General features: G+C 35.1%; 1 protein-coding gene across 1 annotated transcript in view; it reads right to left on the bottom strand.

Moving 5' to 3' along the window:
- The window catches only part of LOC126815247 (protein phosphatase 1 regulatory subunit 16A), a 125,291-nt gene that overhangs the window by 60,160 nt on the left and 42,928 nt on the right, over positions 1-22,203 (bottom strand). The window contains exons 5-7 of the mRNA XM_050540808.1: positions 13,099-13,202; positions 12,369-12,493; positions 11,283-11,408 (exon numbers count right to left, since the gene is read on the bottom strand). Of these exons, the coding sequence (XP_050396765.1) occupies positions 11,283-11,408; positions 12,369-12,493; positions 13,099-13,202 (355 nt within the window). The remainder of the gene's footprint in view (positions 1-11,282; positions 11,409-12,368; positions 12,494-13,098; positions 13,203-22,203) is intronic.

Genomic DNA, 22,203 nt, shown 5'->3' with positions numbered 1-22,203 from the left:
CACAGTCTTTTATCTTTAAAGTTCTTATTAGATAATTACTCTTATTAAAAATAAAAAAAATTTCTTTTTACCATGGCTAAAATATTTTAGAGTGAATTTAAAATGCTGTATCATGCTGTAGAACCATTTAAGCTGCCTTTGTTTAAATAGGCCACATGTCAAATGAAGACGACCCAAGCAATTAGCGCATTTACCGGTAATTTGGATAACCCCGTAATACTTGATATCACAAACTATTCTCTATAAGTACAGAAATACAAATGGTGGCAGTCATTAAAATTTGTCAATATATTCATTATTAGCTACATATAATAATAATAACCATTTCCATACACAAAAAACAACTTTTATCGTAACTCCATTTGAATTTCTGAATCCTTAAAGGAAAGCTGATAAAAGGTAGGGCTTAGAATTTTGATTTCTGGCAAATGATGGATGCCATTTTGAATTGAAAACGAAAAATAGTGAAAAATCCACATTAATAGGCTTGAAAACATACACAATAGGTCGTGGCTTAGAGAATCCGTCTCCTATTACCGAAATTATTACATTTCTAGATAGCCCAGCTCAGACACAAATTTTTGGTATTTCAAAATTTCGAATTTTGACTTTGACGTTTTTCATGCCGACAAAGTTGTTTACAGGGCAATTTCTTAAGATTCTGTCAAGCTTATATCCAAGAATCTAATCTTTGGATCTTTCTAAATCTTTAACCTGTCTCCCAGAATGGATGTTGACTTTCGAATACATATTTTCGAAACGCTTTACAAATCCGAAATCACCAAATGTTAATGACGAAAGAATTAACTACATAGCTGTAACTTTGGGAATATTTGACCTATTTTACATATTCATATTTCTTTGGATACTTTGAAACATTTACTTTAAATCTGCTATTTTCGAACTTCAAAAATTACGTCATTGACATATTATTTCGGAAGTAAAAAGGATAGGACAACTTCTTTAATATTAGCACGGTTTTCATGAAGTTTGGAATAAAAGTAGACCTGATTCATTTAACTTAAACAACGTCTTTAGAAATTTTCTAACTTATCTCCCCTTGGAGAAATGAGGGATCAAAGCACGATTTTCATGATATTTGGAATGAAAGTAGATTGATTCATTTAACTCGACAAAGTTATTTACGAGTGTAAACTCTGCATTAACGACTTGGAAATACTCGGAATAAGCCGCCGTTTCCTGAATTGGTTTCCTATTTTGGAAGGTTAATTGTACGACATTTTTTTTATGTTAATTTTTAAAACTTACAAACTTGATCTAAATATTCAAATAGCTGAGATCAATCCGATTCCAAAAATATAAGATTCATTACAAGTTATCTAAGTTTATTGTTCGATATTTTCTCAGTATTTTTCCAACCATTTTCTGATGCTTCTGGGTTTTAAATGACTTGATCGATTTTTTGCAACGGAAAGTAAATCTGATTCCAGCAATATGGTCTCAGCCATATCTTTTTATTTTACCTTTTGGCCAGGGGGAATGGTTATATTTTAACAATCTTTTAGTTTACTCGACTTCACTCTTCAGCCAGTTTCAGTACTTGTTCATTAAACCTTAGCAAGCTAAAATTTAAAACGTAGACAGATATCCAGATCATAAAGAGAGAGAGAAATGGGGTTTAACGTCCACTCGACAAAAAACTAGGTCATTTCGGGACTAACACATGGTTCAATTTTATTTCAATAATTCGCTTGCGCGTAGGGTTCTTTAGCAGTGGGAGGAAACCGGAGGACCCGGGGAAAACCAACGAGGTTGGCAGATCATAAAGCCATCGCCGTTAATTATATTGATAATTCACCTTTTAACCCAATTCCAGTGGTCTGGGGATATTAGACTGAACCTCGTTATTGTCGTAATCTGGTGGGGAAAAAGTAAATCTCCGACATAAGACCTATTCAATATGTTATATTCGAACAGTTTCTGACATTGTTGGGGTTTGATGTTTGGGCAATTTTGTCCATAGCATGGTTTTGATTTTGTCTGATATATGGAAACACCTGATGTCCCAGCCAGGTAAATTTATTCTAGCTCTTTGAACTATAGAAATATCTTTCAAGTTTTAAAATAAAAAAATGAAATGATCCGTATTTTAAACTTCTGTAACAGGGAGTCAATTCGATTACAGCAATACAAGTCTCACTTATTTCCCTTTATTTTCCAATTTTTTTTGCCTGGGTGCAATGTTACTCACTATATATACACATAAATATCAGCATTTTCCAGCGGCGTTTCGCCTTGTTAGTGGTACAGAACGGAGGCCCTGACAAGAATAGCTGTCTAATCCTTCGGATGGGCCAATCAACTGAGGACCCGTCTATAAATTGGTGTCCACGTTAAAGATCACTTGGCAGTTGGAATTCGATATAAGAGTAGGCCATAGTGCTACTGCCCGGGCAAAATTTCCCTCATAGCATTCTGTATAGCGTATACCTGTCTTAATTAGCCCAGTATAAGCAGAACTGCAGGACGTTAAAGCCTATTTCATTTCATATTAATAACTGTGCAATTTAGGGTTGTATAATTTTCCAAATGATCATTCCACGACACAAGGGGATCACGGTGGCTAAGTGGGTAAGACGCTGGCTCGCTAGCCTGGAGGTCGGGTGTTCGATCCCTGAATTGGCCAAGAAAGTTCTTCCAGATTTCGTAGCGTGGTTCCGCCTTGTCAGTGATGCAGAACGGAGGGCCTGACAAGGACAGCTGTCTAGTCGTTCGGATGGGACGGAAAACCGAGGTCCTGTGTTTACATTGGTGTGCACGTAAAAGATTTCTTGACAGTTGGAATTTGATATAAGAGTAGGCCGTAGTGCCACTGTCTGGGCAAAATTTCCCTCATAGCACACTGTATGGCGTATGCCCGTCTTCATTAGCCCAGTTCAGAGCAGAACAGTAGGACGTTAAACCCAATTTCATTTCATTTCATTTCCACAACACAATTCACATGTTGACATTTTTTTGCCATTTTTGAGTTATTTCCCGATATTTTCATTTCATTTTCTCATCTTTCTCGTTTTTCAACATTTAGATCCGTATTTTAAACTTCTGGAATGGAACGTCAATTCGATTACAGCAATACAAGTCTCAGTTATTTCCCTTTATTTTCCAGATTTTTTTGCCCGGGTGCACTGTTACTCAATATATATATACCTATATAACTTCGAGTTTTGATCGATTTTAATAAATTTTCCTTGTTGAGATTCTTTATATAACCCATGACATGTGACAGAAACTGACCGTGAATATGAAAGCTTTAATATCTGCTTAGCAGATCTAGTTATTATTATTATTATACATGTATTTATATAGCGCTGCTTTCACTCTAAAAGTGTTCAGTAGCGCTTTACAATAATTGCAACAAGTCGAATAAAATATAAAATGACAATATGAAATATAAAGTGACTGCCAAATAAAATATAAAAGTTACAAACAAATAAAATGACAAATAAAATGACAAATTAAATAATAAAGATAGGTTGCCAGGCAACAAAACATACGCCCACAGCAGCTAAATCGTCCGAGCGGTCAACAAGGGTTGTCGCATTTTTATTCTTTTGTAGGTAATTGGGTGCCTTTACAAGACAATCCATACAGATCAGATTATAAATTTTGTCGTTTGAGAGTTTACAAGGTTCTACAAACTGAAACAAGGGTCTCAACTCTGGAAGTAATCTACGAAAATTGTTGAAATTTGACAGGCTTTTTCGTTTTACTAATTTATATAATGCATATAAATTTCATACAGATCACTTTTGTCATTCAAACGTTCACAATCGCCATAACTCTAGAAATTATTGATGGAAATTGCTGAAATTCAATAGACCTGTTTCACAAATTTAAATGATGCATATAAATTTCATACATATCGGATGATAACTTTCATCAATTGAGCATTAACAAGGTTTAACAAAGTGAAATAAGTGCAATAACTCTAGAAGTAATTATTGTAAATTGCTGAAATTCAATAGGCTTTTTCGTTTCACTAATTTAAATCATGCATATAAATTTCACAAAGATTGGGTGATAACTTTTGGCATTGGAGCGTTCACAAGGTTCAATAAAGTTAAACAAGGGCCATAACTCTAGACGTATTAAACTGAAATTCAATAGGATTCTTCGTTTCACTAATTTAAATCATGCGCATAAATTTCACAAAGATTGAGCGATATCTTTTGGCGTTAACAGCGTTCACAAGGAGCTGTAAAGTGAAACGAGTGCCATAACTCTAGATGTAGTAAACAGAAATTGCTAAAATTCAATAGGCTTCTTCATTTCACTAATTTAAATAATGCATATAAATTTCAGAAAGATCGGATGATAACTTTTGGAGTAAGAGCGTTCACAAGGTTCGATAAAGTGAAACAAGGGCCATAACTCTAGACGTAATAAACGGGAATTGCTGAAATTCAATAGGCTTCTTCGTTTCAGCAATCTAAATAATGCCTATAAATTTCAGAAAGATCGGATGATAACTTTTGATGTGAAAGCGTTCACAAGGATCACTAAAGTGAAACAAGGGCCATAACTCTAGACGTAATAAACGGAAATTGCTGAAATTCAATAGGATTCTTCGTTTCAGTAATCTTAATAATGCATATAAATTTCAGAAAGATCGGATGATAACTTTTGGCATTAGAGCGTTCACAAGGTTCAATAAAGTGAAACAAGTGCCATAACTCTAGACGTAAAAACGGAAATTGCTGAAATTCAATAGGCTTCTTCATTTCACTAATTTAAATAATGCATGTAAATTTCAGAAAGATCGGATGATAACTTTTGGAGTTAGAGCGTTCACAAGGTTCAATCAAGTGAAACAAGGGCCATAACTCTAGACGTAATAAACAGAAATTGTTGAAATTCAATAGGCTTCTTCGTTCCCCTAACTCAAATATTGCATATCAATTTCACAAAGATCGTATTTTAACTTTTATTATTATTATTATTATTGTTCGATTTATTTTGGCATTAGAACGTTCACAAGGTTCAACAAAGTGAAACAAGGGCCATAACTCTAGACGTAATAAACGGAAATTATTGAAATTAAATAGGTTTCTTCATCTCACTAATGTAAACAACATATATCAATTTTAAAACAATTGGATGATAACTTTTGGCGTTAGAGCATTCACAAGAAATTGTGGACGATGAACGGACGGACGGACCGACAGAAGAACGGATGGGGACGACGGTAATATACGTCCACATTTCAATGTGGGCGTATAAAAACATATACACAAAATTTTATCAGCGATATCAGATTATATTCTTTGAATGACCTACTGCTATTGTTTTATAAATGACAAATTCAAGCCACATCCTAGCTGTCTCTGTTCCATCCGAAACCATAGCCTATGCCGTCGCTTGGAATATGCAGTCATAAATGCCTGTCATTACAATTTAGAATATATTCTTTGAATGACTGCCTGCTTATATCACAAATTCTAGCCACCTGTCTCGGTTCCGTCTGAAACCATATCGCTCACAGACGTGTAATTACACCACCATCGCATGGAATATACAACAGTCATAAATGTCTGTCGTTAGATTCTTTGAATGGCTGCTACCTATTGTTTAATTAATCCCTTAATCCAGACACGTTTTTGTAGTGAAGTATATTCGTATTGTTATTTAATTGCTGTTCTGATTTTTGATTTTTAGAATACTTCACTGATGTTTTTGTAATAAAGTATACTCGTATTGTTTGTTAATTGGCGTTATGATTTTAATGTTTAGACAACATTTAATTGACTTGATATGAAATCTGAATATAAATTTTTAGATGGATAAATAAAAGGTATTTTACAATTACATATTGACAGCTTAATCACTCGCCAAAATACAATTGGATTGATATTATTTCGGCACCATAATTTTAAAACTAATCGTTGATTTAATTTCCGCACACGAAATGGAACTAAATATAAGAAATTTAGAATACCAAAATGCGAATCGAAACACATTGTGGTCAAAACTGTGTAATAAATTATAAAATAAATCATAAATGAATGGAACCTGTTGTAAGGCGGAAACTGCATGCTTTCTTTTAATGTTGGGTTATTTGAGATGCCAGGTAGTCTGTGAAGATAACACGTGTCGAAAAAGTGACTACGTGCAGTTTTATTCTTTGATCTGTTATATCACAGGGCAATTCTGTTATAGTGAAACCAACCTGCAGGAAAGGGACTATAATTTACAAGTTGAAAGTTTTGCATTGAGAATCGCTCGATTGAAGGCGATGTAATTTTTGTGAAATTGGTGCCGAGAAGGAAGACGTTGGACACTATTCATGATAAAATATTTATACCAGCGGCTGCCAGGCAGGATACGCCCACATTTTCGAGAGATGGATAGAGAACAAGCTAAAAAGAAAGTGATTTTTCCTGCAATCAAGGGCCATAATTCAGGAAATTACAGTTCGATATGTGCGAATATTAAAAGGAACCGAGATCTTTGGGTTATAAACTTACATTTTAAGTTTCAACAAAATCGGATAAAAATTGTGACCTCTATAGGGTCCACAACCTTGATATACCATATTTTTCGATTGTCACGAAATTCAAACTCAGTCCTCCTTCGGGTGTAACGGTGATATAATAATACGTTTTTTTAAATCGGATGCGCAAATATTGAAAGGAACCGAGATCTTTGCGTTATAAACTTACATTTTAAGTTTCAACAAAATCGGATAAAAATTGTGACCTCTATAGGGTCCACAACCTTGATATACCATATTTTTACGCTATTTGAGAAAGAAGGGGAGTCGATTTTCACGAAATTCGAACTCAGTCCTCCTTAGGGTGTAACAGTGATATAATAATACGTTTTTTTAAATCGGAAAAAAATTATGACTTCTATAGGGTCCACAAGCCAAAGACGCGATTTTTCGTACAATCAGGGGCCATAATTCAGGAAGTTACGGTCGAATATGTGCGAATATCAAAAGGAACCGAGATCTGTGGGTTATACACTTACATTTCAAGTTTCAACTAAATTGGATAAAAATTGTGACCTCTATAGGTCCACAACCTTGATATACCATATTTTTACACTATTTGAGAACGAACGGAGGCCATTTTGTCTAAATGCGCGAATATCGAAACGAACCAAGATCTTTGGGTTATGAACTTATATTTCAATTTTCATCAAAATAGGATTAAAATTGTCCACAACCTTGAAGGCTTGATATACCATATTTTTAAACTATATGAGAATGAAAGGCGTCCATTTTGTCTGTCAGTTTTGGGCCGATTTTCACAAAATTCGAACTCAGCCGTCCTTAGGGTTTAACAGTGATATAATAATACATTTTTAAATCTGATAAAAATTATGACCTCTATAGGGTCCACAATGACAAGCTAAAAACGCAATTTTTCGTACATTCAGGGGCCATAATTCAGGAAGTTACGTTCCAATCTGCGGTAATATCGAAAGGAACCGAGTTCTTTGGGTTATAAACTTATATTTCAAGTTTCAACAAAATCGGATAAAAATTGTGACCTCTATAGGGTCCACAACCTTGATATATCATATTTTTACGCTATTTGAGAACGAACGGCGGCCATTTTGTCTGTCAGTTTTAAGCCGATTTTCACGAAATTTGAATTCAGTCGTCCTTAGGGTGTAACGGTGATATAATACGTTTTTTTAAATCGGATAAAAATTATGACCTCTATTGGGTCCACAAGCTAAAAACGCGATTTTTCGTACAATTAGGGGCCATAATTCAGGAAGTTACGGTCCAATATGCGCGAATATCAAAAGTAGGGTGACCCATGTACTCATAGAAATACAGTCCACCGCTGATAGTTCGAGACTACCACTGACAGTATGATACTATAAATAACCATGGCACGTGCAATTCTCTACAAATCTATCAACTATTACAGCCGTAAAAAATTTATTGTTGACGATTTTGAATAGCAGTAAAATTAAGCTTCTTGGTTATTACAGCAGATTTAGAAATTACGTTCGTTTCATTTTTTAAATCGCTTTATCATTAACTGTACCGTTAAGAGCAGCATCTTTTGGTTTAGTACAAATAATATCTATGAATCACTCGGGTTAGACAGGAACATGATACTAGCAGTAGTTTCATTTTACTTTTACAAGCTTCTTAAAACGTTTGTTGAGCTACCTAACGTGCTTATTTCTAAATTCAATTTCTTGTTCTAGCTTTCTGTTATGTTTCATAAAAAAGTAGTCTTGATTATCCCGACCTGTCAATCAGACGTAGAATGGTCGATAGACTGGTTAAGCGAGACTAATTTCAAAACAAGGGCACATAACCTATCTTTTACTCAAAAGTGTCTGGATGTTATGGACGACTCTTGGAACCAGTTTTCAGTCTATTATTTATAGATGATTAATGGTCATAGCTTATTAAGTATAACATGATCGTTTATGTAGTGACTATAATTGTGTGAAACTGATTTGAGGCTTGGCATATATATAAATATTGTGGCGTAATTGTCGAGATATATGGAGATATTTATTTATGGTGGGTCACCCTATCAAAAGGAACCGAGATCTGTGGGTTATAAACTTATATTTCAAGTTTCAACAAAATCACGGCTCAGGAAATTGAACGGTCCAACTAATTATTGAACAGTCGTGCTAATATGACGGGACACTTATAATTCAACACGTGTCGAGAAACTAAACACTAGTTAATTAGACGCTTGGTAATCAAAATTAAACAGTGAGATTGAAATTCGATAGAAGTACAAATTGAGCAATATTCGCCGAAATTCAACAATATTTATGAATAATTGGACACAGAGTAGAAATTAGCGCTATTTACGCTAGATTAAAGGGTACCAATTTCCTAGTGATACCTGTAATTATAAACCTAAAATACAATTATTGAGTTCACCCCGCTTTGAACTTGGCTGTTTTTCATTTTTCACATCTCTTTGTTGGAAATAGTGTGTGAACATATGAAATTGCAACAAAGAACTTGGCTGTTATTCATTTCTCACATCTCTTTGTAGAAATATTGTGTGAACATATGAAACTGCAACGAAAAATGTAACAAACTCTTTTAATGCATGTCATTTCTAGTCGACTTTGCCTTGTGTTTTTCTCTCTACATAATCGCTTGAAAGCATCAACAAATGTGCTGTCCTCGATACGCTCGACAAGGTTTTGGTTTGGCTGAACCCCACCCCTTTTGAAAAATCATGTATCCACCCTTGTGAGCACCCTAGCTGTGGACAAAATACCTGGTTCCAAAAACATGGCAATTTAAAATAACTACGTTTTGGAACTACAGACAAACATGGCATTTTTTTTTACCACGTTATGAAAGTGGCAAAATTGTGGCAAAAATTTTAACACGTTTTTGCCACATTTGGACAAAAATGCCAAAAGAGGCATTCTGAGGTTTATAGTGAGACATCCCTGGAGTTTCCTCGTGGATCTGGAACCTACGGGGATGCCTTCCCAGCCTGTTTTCCTGACAATGCAAGCATTGGAACTTTTAGCAGTTCTCCCGTGGCCTCCTGATGGGTCCACATGGCTCGCGATGCCCTAGTAGCTCCAATGCCTCCTAAGATTCATCAATTTCTATCTGTAGTACAAGGCAAAAATTTCCCAGTGGTACCTACGCATTATTAAAGACAATTGTAATTGGCTTAATACACCCTAACAAGTGTCACTACTTGAAATTGCGCGACCATTTAATACTTCAATTTTAGATTATTTACGCCAGGTAAAAATTTCAGTCAGAAGTAATCTAATGACTAGATGGCTTTATTTTTATTGTCATATGGGTTAAAAACGGTTAAGTTTATAGATATGGCAGAAATGATAACTTATCGGTTAACTGAGGACTTGATACACTTGATCAATACAATCATATTTTTCCTTTTTCAGATCACACACATGGAAGATACACTCCAACTGTAGAATACCGACTAATGCAGAACACCTCAGATTGACCTTAAAATCAAATGGGATATTAAATACGGGCTTCTGAACATCATTACAATCCTGGATTTAGTTCTAAAAGTCCTCGGTTGACACAGATCCGCGCGTGCTTACAGCTTAGAGTTGAATGGGATTATTTAGCAGTTGGTGTCACTCACTTGTTGTATTAGAGCGGTGTTTACTACAGTAAATTTCGGGATGTCATTTTTTTTACCTTCCGTATATAAATCGAAACGGAGTATAAGACGAATGCCGGACTTTGCTGAAAAATGTATCGATTTATGACCCGAAAAATATGGTAATTTGGGGGGAATTTGAAACCGGTACGGATGGGCAGTAGTCGGCACGCTTTCATTCTGTGGTATTACGATGTCATATAATTTTGTAGGAATATTATTGACATAAATTTGAATACCGTACAGGAATTAATATGAGAAATAACGAGGTGCACCTATTTTTTTTAATTACGTATGAATTTGAATATTTTGTTGACACGTGATTCTTAATTGTGGTTTGAAAACGCCTGCTTTCGGGAAGAAAATGTCCGACAACTAAAATTTTGAAATCCCATCACTGGTCCAAAGGACAAATTCAACATGTTTACCTCAATATTATTATTATTATGATTACAGCATATTTATAGTGCACCCTTTCATATAACATGTTCAGGGGCACTTTACAAAGTGACAATGTAAATCATACATAAACTACAAGATTATGGACATGTTAACGATTGTATACAGAGTCAGTTAAAAGCCTGATTAAATAAATGTGTATTGTGTATAATTAAACATACATTATGCAAGAGCTAAATCTGCCTATTGTAAGTCTTTATTTAGGCTTCAGATGATAGAAATTATTAATTAGACCTTTATTGACATGACAAGTTCAAAATCACCTCTGTAGACCCTCAGGTGGCTTGGATACAGCATGGCTTTAAACTGTTAAAATTAAATCAATAAATGGCTGACCAAGCTAACGTTTAACATTAGTCACTGACGTCACTATGATGATCATGAAAGGCCTGCCAAGCGAGGGTATCATTGCCATTGAGAATGTTACTTGATAATCGAGAATATGTGGGTGGAGTTATCGTCTGTCAATCAAACAGTTGGAAATTCTTGTAGATGGTGCAGACACAGTTAATGCCTATTTCTAGTCCAAACTTCGAACAGTGACAACTCTGTTCAAAATGCAGTAATTTGACTGAAATTTTCAATATTTTCTTTTTTTTATCATCTATTTTTGAATTATTATAGCAAGAATGACCAACTCTTTATTAAACTCTTAACTAATGTATCTTTAAGATTTGAATTGATGTAAATATAAATACTAACATGTCCCCAGTAAGCAGCAGCATGTATAGGTTGCCAGGAATCATAATCTTTAACATTAACAGCAACATGATTGTCTAATAAATATTCAGCAACTTTTAAATAACCATTAGCTGCTGCAATATGAAGCTGAAAGATAATGAAGAAATGGATGTAAGGTAATTTTTATTTTGTAAAACATACATCTGAATACAAAATCATTATTTTAATAAAACAAATAAGCTTGGCACTTAAGGCATTTACAAAGATTACATAAAATTTGCAGTTTAGCAGAACAGTGATGGCAAACTGGGCTTTTTCTTTGACAATCTTTGTAAAGTGATCTAGCAATAATTTCATGGTTTTATTTTGATTTATGTTTGTGTTCTGTCTAGTAAACAAAATATTATGCTAGAGGTTCAGCCACTTGACAGAAGTCTTTTAAAGTTACTGATTTTTTTTGTGTGTATTTTTTTAAAAAAAATATTAATGTTTGTAGTGTGTGCTTTTATTGACTAATGTTTGGGCCGTCAAAGTATTACAATCATTGCTGGGTTTTATGCATATTGAAGTAATTGAATGTAAATTTGACTTTAAGAATTGTTATGGCAGTAATAGGAATTACCCTGCTGAATCCAACTTTAACATTAGCACGTGCAGTGATGTCATATCGTAGTCATGTGAGCCCACATTCCTCTGTCAGCTGCCATGTTTTAGTCGTTTCGTTTGCCCCTTTGTGATGTTTATTTTAGTCATTCATCATCTTTTCTCTAATGTTTGGATCAAATACAATGCAAGATAAGCTGTGAGTAACTGTAGATTTATTTGACTGACATTATGTGATTAAATAATGTTTTAATAACCGTATGTTTTGTGAAACTCTGCAAGTAAACAAACTTTCGTAAGCCACGTTATGGCTGTTACATGTACATGGACAGTAAACCGCATTTCCTCTGTTATGTCAAATTAAGTGCATATTTTAGTGTTTAAATTTATTGTTTGTACATCAACGTTTATTTTTGCTTTCAGCAAAACGACTACAGAATGTGAATAAACCTGTAAACGAAAAAGAAACGTCTTAACGCCCATACAAGAATAACCCTGACTTACAGGTGTGGCACCTATATGATCTCTAAACTCTAATCCTTTCTTTGTATCAGCCTTTTTTTCCAAATCTTCCAAAATATATTTTTCTGATGCTAATCTTTTATCATCTATTTCTTCTTGTGTTATACCTTTACAAATAAATTATACAATAGTCATTACATTTTCTTAGGAAATCTATCAGATCTTACCCGACATTTAAAAGTTTAACGTCCAAGATAAAGGATAATACAATTACAATACATTTATAAATATGATAGGATTTAACACAAGGTACAATTTTATGGATACACAATTATGAGTTTAATATTAAGTGACGATTCGATGAGGATACTCTCGTCTTTATCAAGCATATCCCCGTAGAAACGTCGCTTAGTATTAAACTCAGTAATTGTGTATCCATAAAATTGTACCTTGTGTTAATATGTTCAATTACTAAACGCCAATCAAAGAAGAAAACCGATAGGATTTATTTTAACAACAACAACAATTAATTAAGATGAAATTGTTATAAACTGAAATATGTTTAACACTGCATTGATTTTTATACGTTGCAAAACTGGCTATAGTTATCTCCTTAATTTCATGCTTTGCCAAGTTGGAATTGAGCATGCAAAATTACAAATGTTCTTCCAGGTCCACGCCAGTATTCAAACGTGGGACATTCTAGTCCAGTCTTGTAACAAAACAACCACCGTCAGCAACTTTTATGAGAATATCACTAAAATGAATTTACCTCTCTTTGCCATTTCCGTTTCAATATAATCCAACGTTCTTTCATCCTCACATATATCATAGGGCATATTACCATCAGCATTCACTGCTAATAAATCAGCACCCCTAAAAATATTGTCTTCAGTATCATTATAATTGAATAATTATACATGTTTATTCATGATGTGAGAATCTTAACAAGATACTAACATTTTAAACTGATTTGATGTTCGTGATTAAAAGACGAGCATGATATACATGAACTGAGTTTATAAAATAATCATAAATATGCCATTATTTTCAACAAGTATACCAAACATAAAGACTTAGATTAAGCTGTTATTCTGGGCAAAAATATTCTGAACCAGCGGCTGCCAGGCAGGATTACGCCCACACTTTGCAAGAGATGGATAGAGAACAAGTTAAAAACAAACAGGATTTTTTGTACAATCGGGGCAATAATCCAGAAAGTTATGGTCTGAAATGCACAAATATCAAAAGGGACCAAGACCTTTGGAATATAAAGATATATTTTAATTTTCATCAGAATCAGATAAAATTTTGTCAGGCAGTTTCATTTCGATTTTCCCGAAATTCGAATTCAACCTTCATTATGATGGAATGGTGAAATATTTAAGCGGTTTTTAAAATCAGAAAAAAAAATTGTGACCTCTACTTCTAGAGACTCAGCAAAGTAAAAAATGCGATTTTTCAAACAATCAGGAGCCATAATCCAGGAAGTTACTTTGAATATACGCGATTATCAAAAAGGAAACAAGATCTTAGTCTGTAATGGTGATATATTCACATTTTTTTTTCAAATCGGATAAAAATTGTGACCTCTACAAACTAAAAACATGATTTTTCATACAATCAGGAGCCATAATTCAGGAAGTTACTACCCGATATGCCTGAATATCGAAAGGAACCAAGATCTTTGGGATGTAAACATGCATTTCAAGTTTCAACAAAATCGGATCAAAATTGTGACCTCTAGAAGGTCCCAAACTTTGATATACCAGATGTTTACACTAATTGTGTACGAGGGGCGGCCATTTTGTCCGGCAGTTTTGGTCCAATTTTCATGAAATTCGATCCCAACCAAAATTATGGTGTAACAGTGATATATTTGAATGTTTTTTTAAATCAGATAAAAATTATGACCGCTATAAGCTAAAAACGCGATTTTTCGTACAATCAGGGGCCATAATTCAGGAAGTTACGGTCCGATATGTGCGAATATCAAAAGGAACCAAAATCTTTGGGTTATAAACTTACATTTCAAGTTTCATCAAAATCAGAAGAAAATTGTGACTTCTAAAGGGTCCACAACCTTGATATACCATATTTTTACACCATTTGAGAACGAGGCGTGGCCATTTTGTCTGTTAGTTTTGGACTGATTTTCATGAAATTCGAACTCAATCAACCTTAGTGTGTAATTGTGATATACTAAAATGTCTTTTAAATCGGATAAAAATTATGACCTCTATAGGGTCCACAAGCTAAAAACACGATTTTTCGTACAATCAGGGGCCATAATTCAGGAAGTTATGGTCCAATATGTGCGAATATCAAAAGGAACCAAAATCTTTGGGTTATAAACTTACATTTCAAGTTTCATCAAAATCAGAAGAAAATTGTGACTTCTAGAGGGTCCACAACCTTGATATACCATATTTTTACGCCATTTGAGAACGAGGCGTGGCCATTTTGTCTGTTAGTTTTGGTCTGATTTTCATGAAATTCGAACTCAATCAACCTTAGTGTGTAATTGTGATATACTAAAATGTCTTTTAAATCGGATAAAAATTATGACCTCTATAGGGTCCACAAGCTAAAAACACGATTTTTTGTACAATCAGGGGCCATAATTCAGGAAGTTATGGTCCAATATGTGCGAATATCGAAAGGAACCAAGATCTTTGGGTTATAAACCTACATTTTAAGTTCCATCAAAATCAGAAGAAAATTGTGACCTCTAGAGGGTCCACAACCTTGATATATACCTAATTTTTATACTATTTGAGAACGAGGGGCGGCCATTTTGTCTGTCAGTTTTGGTCCGATTTTCATGAAATTCGAACTCGACCATCTTTAGGGTGTAACGGTGATATACTAAAACATTTTTTTAAATCGGATAAAGATAGGTTGCCAGGCAACGAAACATACGCCTAAAGCAGCTATATCGTCCGGGCAGTCAACAAGAGTTGTCGCATATTTTTACTCTTTTCGGTAATGAAACATTTTATTTATCATACATTCAATTCTGATTAAGAGTAACAACTCATTAAGTAATTATCAGAAAACTATTAGAATTTTTATAAAGTTATGTCCCATGCTAATGCTTAGTATACAAAACTTTTAACATCATGGATTTAGCTGTTCAAGTCATAAAGATTCATTGAAAATCAATATACTTGTTTGTCTCAAGACCTTAAACTCTGTGTATCAATCTAAAGTCAATCTGGTGATAACTTTAGCCTCTAGAGCGTCACAAGATTTTTCAAAGTGATCAAGGGCCATAACTTTGGCAGTAATTATCCGAAATCATTGAAAATCAATATGATTCTTCATCACATGGCCTCAAACACTGTGTATAAATTTAAAGTCAATCGGATATTAACTTTAGCCTCTAGAGCGTCCACAAGATTCTTCAAAGCGATCAAGGGCCATAACTCTGGCAGTATCTATCGGAAATCGCTGAAAATCAATAGGATTCTTTGTCTCATGACCTTAAAAAGTGTGTATAAATTTAAAGTCAATCGGATATTAACTTTAGCCTCTAGAGCGTCCACAAGATTTTTCAAAGTGATCAAGGGCCATAACTCTGGCAGTAATTATCGGAAATTGCTGAAAATCAATGGGCTTCTTTGTCTCATGACAAACACTGTGTATCAATTTAAAGTCAATCGGATATTAATTTTGACCTCTAGAGCGTCCACAAGATTTTTTGAAGTGATCAAGGGCCATAACTCAGGCAGTAATTATCGATAATCGTTGAAATTCAATAGGTTTCTTCGTCTCATAACCTTAAACACTGTATAAATTTAAAGTCAATCGGATATTAACTTTGACCTCTAGAGCGTCCACAAGATTTTTTGAAGTGATCAAGGGCCATAACTCTGGCAGTAATTATCGAAAATCGCTGAAAATCAATAGACTTCTTCGTCTCATGACCTTAAACACTGTGTATAAATTTAAAGTCAATCAGATATTAACTTTAGCCTATAGAGCGTCCACAAGCAATTGTGGTTGCCAGCCCGACGGACCGACGGGGGCGACAACAATATACAACCACATTTCAATGTGGGCGTATAAAAATTATGACCTCTATAGGGTCCACAAGCTAAAAACATGATTTTTCGTACAATCAGGGGCCATAATCCATGAAGTTTCGATCTGATACATGTATGCACGAATATCGAAATGAACCAAGATCTTTTGGCTATAAACTTACATTTCAAGTTTCAACAAAATCGGATAAAAATTGTGACCTCTATAGGGTCCACAAGCCAAAAACGTGATTTTTCGTACAAACAGGGGCCATAATCCATGAAGTTTCGATCCGATACGTGCCAATATCGAAAGCAGCCAAGATCTTTTGGAGATACACCTATATTTCAAGTTTCGTTAAAATCGGATAAGAATTGTGACCTGTAGAGTGTCCACAAACAAATTGTGGACGGACGGACGGACAGACAAGACAGACAGACGTCCGGACGGACAGGGGCGACGGCATAATACGTCCACATGAAAATGTGGGCGTATAAAAACGGGACATATGAGAAAATGAAATGAAAATATCGGGAAATAACTCAAAAATGGCAGGAAAATGTCGAACAAGTAAACAGTTTAACGTCCTTCTGTTCTGCTCCGAACTGGGCTAATGAAGACGGGCATACGCCATACAGTGTGCTATGAGGGAAATGTTGCCCGGACAGTGGCACTACAGCCTACTCTAATATCGAATTCCAAGTGTCAAGGGATTTTTTGACGTGCACGCCAATGTATACACAGGACCTCGGTTTTCCGTCCCATCCGAACGACTAGACAGCTGTCCTTGTCAGGCCCTCCGTTCTGCATCACTGACAAGGGGGGACCACGCTGGGAAATCTGGATGAACCTTCTCGGCCAATTCACGGATCAAACACCCCAACTCCAGGCGTGGAATGATCATCTGGAAAATTATACAACCCTAAATTGCACGGTTATTAATATGAAATGAAATAGGCTTTAACAACCTGCTGTTCTACTTCTACTGGGTTAATTAAGACAGGCATACGCTATACAGAATGCTATGAGGGAAATTTTGTCCGGTAATAGGAGACGGATTCTCTAAGCCACGACCTATTGTGTATGTTTTCACGCCCATTAATATGGATTTTTCACTATTTTTCATTTTCAATTCAAAATGGCGTCCATCATTTGCCAGAAATCAAAATCTAAGCCCTACATTTTATTGGCTTTCCTTCAAGGATCCGGAAGATATAATTCCCTTGTCTGTAAGTACACTATCAAAAAAGCCTTAAGGACATTTCACATTTCAAGATGGTGGCACTTCCGGATTGACCTACAAACTCCATTTTTTGTGTACGAATCAGTAGTGTCGTAGCTAGTACAGAAAAAATAATTCAAGGTAATCTGACCTATATTTCGTCAATTTTTTTGAAAAATTTGATCCTTTATTTCTCCAAGGGAAGATAAGTTAGAAAATTTCTAATGACATCTTTACGTCGCATCAGTAGGATCCACTTACATTCCAAAATTGAACAAAATCGTGCGAAATATTAAAGAAGTTGTCAAGTTGGTCTCAACTTCCGGTTCGAAATCACAGCGACAAATTTTCGAAATTCGAAAATCTGAAATTGCAGATGAAAATGCTTTTTTTCAAGGTACTCAAAAAAAAAAAGATAGGTTGCCAGGCAACGAAACATACGCCCACAGCGTCTAAATCGTCCGAGCGGTCGACAAGGATTGTCGCATATTCATTCCTTTGTTGGTAATTGGGGGCCTTTACAAGACAGTTCCATACAGATCAGATTATAATTTTTGCCGTTTGAGGGTTCACAAGGTTCTACAAATTGAAACAAGGGTCTCAACTCTGGAAGTAATCTACAGAAATTGTTGAAATTTTCGTTTCACAAATTTAAATGATGCATATAAATTTCATACATATCGGATGATAACTTTCATCAATCGAGCATTAACAAGGTTGAACAAAGTGAAACAAGGGCCATAACTCTAGAAGTAATAAACGGAAATTGCTGAAATTCAGGAAATTCAATAGGCTTCTTCGTTTCCCTAATTCAAATATTGCATATAAATTTCACAAAGATCGGATGTTACCATTTGGCATTAAAGCGTTCAGATGGTTAAACAAAGTGAAACAAGGGCCAAAACTCTAGACGTTATGAACGTAAATTATCGAAATTAAAAATAGGCACTTTGTTTCACTAATATATATAATGCATATAAATTTCAGAAAGATAGGATGATAACTTTTGGGGTTAGAGCGTTCACAAGGTTAAACAAAGTGAAACAAGGGCCATAACTCTAGAAGTAATTAACGGAAATTGCTGAAATTCAATAGGCTTCTTCGTTTCCCTAATTCAAATATTGCATATAAATTTCACAAAGATCGGATGTTAACTTTTGGCATTAGAGCGTTCACAAGGTTCAACAAAGTGAAACAGGGGCCATAACTCTAGACGTTATAAACGGAAATTATTGAAATTAAATAGGCTTCTTCATCTCACTAATGTAAACAACATATATCAATTTTAAAACAATTGGATGATAAGAAAATGTGGACGATGGACGGACGGACGGACGGAAGGGGGCGACGGCAATATGCGTCCACAATTCTATGTGGGTGTATAAAAAAGAATTATTAAAATAGGCCAATAATCCACAAATTTACGACTATGCATTGTCAATTTTTGTGTTTGTAAATTTCGGTGATTTCGAATTCGTCAAACGTTTTGAAAATTTAATCAACGTTTGCTCCCCATTTTTTTTTTCAGAAAGATCCTATGGTTAGATTTTGAGAAATCCAAATTGCAGAAAATACACACAAAAAAAAATAATAATAATAATCTTAACAGAAACAATAAGCTTTCATATGAAATATGAAAGCTTAAAAAAGTTTTCAAGACGATCGATTAATATTTGCGAGCTGTTAAGTGACACACAGGCACACAAAAAGAAAATCGGCGTGGCTCTCCCCTGGGTGTTGGGATTTCACCACAAATAAAGGGGATGTTCCTTAGGATAGAAGGAGTAAGTATGCAAAGTTTCAAGGTGATACATGAAGAAATGCGGTCTGTAGATGACAAACAAATAAATACAAGAAATGGGCATGGCTCTGTTACTTGGGGTCAGGCATCCACGAAAAACAATAGGGATCATCCTTAGGGTATAAGAAATTCATATGAAAATTTTTCAAGACAATCGATTAGGAATTGTGGTCTGTAGGCGACACACAGATACACAAAAAGAAAATGGGTGTGACTGTGCCCCGGGGGTTGGGCATGCACCCCAAACGATAGGGATGTTCCTGGAACCTTAAGGGTACAAAGAATAAGTACGCAAAGTTTCAAGATGATACGTTAAAAAATGTGGCCTGTAGATGACAAACAAATACAAGAAATGGGCGTGACTCTGCCCCTGGGGGTCAGGCATGCACCAAAAACAATAATCCAGAAAGTTATGGTCTGTAATGCGCAAATATTAAAAGGGACTGAGATATTTGGGATATAAAGATATGTTTTTAAGGGCCAATCCCGATAATATTTGGGAGAATAAAACTGCTTAATTTTGTGTTAAAATCCCTTAAGGCCGTCGTTCGCACTTCATTTGGTGAATTTTAACAATAAAATCGTTTTTGAGGTTTTATGATTATCTGCGAGTAACACTATCTAGGAACACATACCGGTCATTTTTTTCACAAAATTCTTCTTTATTTCTACAAAATTTGGTTCTGAATGATCCCACCCTTTTTTATTTTGCCCTAATTCCGCTAAAACTATTGATAAAAATCTAAAAACCAGCGGCTGCCAGGCAGGATACGCCCACATTTTCAAGAGATGGATAGAAAACAAGCTAAAACGAAAGTGATTTTTCCTACAATCAAGGGCCATAATTCAGGAAATTACAATTCAATAATTCAGGAAATTACAATTCAATATGCACAAATATCGAAAGGAAAAAAGATCTTTGAGTTATAAACTTACATTTCAAGTTTCAACAAAATCGGATAAAAATTCTGACCTTTATAAGGTCCACAACCTTGATATACCATATTTTTACGCAATTTGAGAACGAGGGGCGGCCATTTTGTCTGTCAGTTTCGGGCCGATTGTCACGAAATTCGAACTCAGTTGTTCTTAGGGTGTAACGGTGATATAATAATACGTTTTTTTAGATCGGATAAAAATTATGACCTCTATAGGGTCCACAAGCTAAAAACACGATTTTTCGAACAATCAGGGGCCATAATTCAGTAAGTTACGGTCCGATATGCGCAAATACCGAAAGGAACCAAGATCTTTGGGTTATAAACTTACATTTCAAATTTCAACAAAATCGGATAAAAATTGTAACCTCTATAGGGTCCACAACCTTGATATCCCATATTTTTACGCTATTTGAGAACAAAGGGCGGCCATTTTATATGTCAGTTTTTGGCCGATTTTCACGAAATTCAAACTCAGTCGTCCCTAGGGTGTAACGGTGATATAATAATATGATTTTTTAAATCGGATAATAATTATGACCTCTATAGGGTCCACAAGCTAAAAACGTGATTTTTCGTACAATCAGGGGCCATAATTCAGGAAGTTACGGTCCGATATGCGCAAATATCGAAAGGAACCAAGATCTTTGTGTTATAAACTTACATTTCAAGTTTCAACAAAATCGGATAAAAATTGTGACCTCTATAGGGTCCACAACCTTGATATACCATATTTTTACGCCATTTGAGAATGAACGGCGGCCATTTTGTCTGTCAGTTTTGGACCGATTTTCACGAAATTCGAACTCAACCGTCCTTAGGGTTTGACGGTGATATAATAATACATTTTTTTAAATCGGATAAAAATTATGACCTCTATAGGGTCCACAAGCCAAAAAACGCGTTTTTACGTACAATCAGGGGCCATAATTCAGGAAGTTACAGTACGATATGCGCGAATATCGAAAGGAATTGAGATCTTTGGGTTATAAACTAACATTTCAAGTTTCAACAAAATCGGATAAAAATTGTGACCTCTACAGTGTTCACAAGCCAAAAAGGTGATTTTTCGTACAATCAGGGGCCATAATCCATGAAGTTACGGTCCGATAGATGCCAATATCGAAAGGAATCGTGATCTTAGGGTAATAAACCAATATTTCAAGTTTCATTGAAATTGGATAAAACTTGTGGCCTGTAGACTGTTCACAAACAATTGTGGACGTCCGGACGGACAGGGGCGACGACAATATACGTCCACAGGAATATGTGGGCGTATAACAATAGGCATTTCATACGCGAAATACTCGGCTTCCGACCGGTAAACTGTTGCCATGTTGGATACTGTATGAAAGCTTGGGATTTCCCCTATTGAAAGGAAATGACATTTTTTGGGGGGGTCTTGAAACCTTTCCTCTGTATGGAGATAAAAATAGCAACCAAGAACAAGTTTTGCATACCTAATGAAGTTATTTCGAGAACACGTTATTTGATTGGTCGGCCACATAGGTAAATGGTTAAGTGTCCAATCAGAAGCGGGCAATCCTCTAGGTCAGGTCAATGGGCATGCGCACTAAGCTCGTGTCCCATATCAATCCTGGTTGCTATATTACTGATCCATACGTCATTGCTTATCAATATTTTTGAAGATTTTCAAATAAAATGCCTTTGAAATTGTTTAGATGACTAAATAAGTATGACACACACTCATAATAAACAAAATGAAGATGAATATTCGTCTGCTAGACCTAGTAGTGGTATGGTTGCAATACCATTACCAGGTAGGCCTACTGTCACTGATTATATAGTTATGGATGTTTTGAATAACATCTATTCTATGTCAAAGTTTGGTTGTAAATTTACACACAAGAAATAAAATAAGAAAATACT

This window comes from Patella vulgata, chromosome 3 (genome assembly GCF_932274485.2).
Source record: "Patella vulgata chromosome 3, xgPatVulg1.2, whole genome shotgun sequence".
NCBI classification, from domain to species: domain Eukaryota; kingdom Metazoa; phylum Mollusca; class Gastropoda; family Patellidae; genus Patella; species Patella vulgata.
This window is presented reverse-complemented; position numbering and strand designations above follow the sequence as displayed.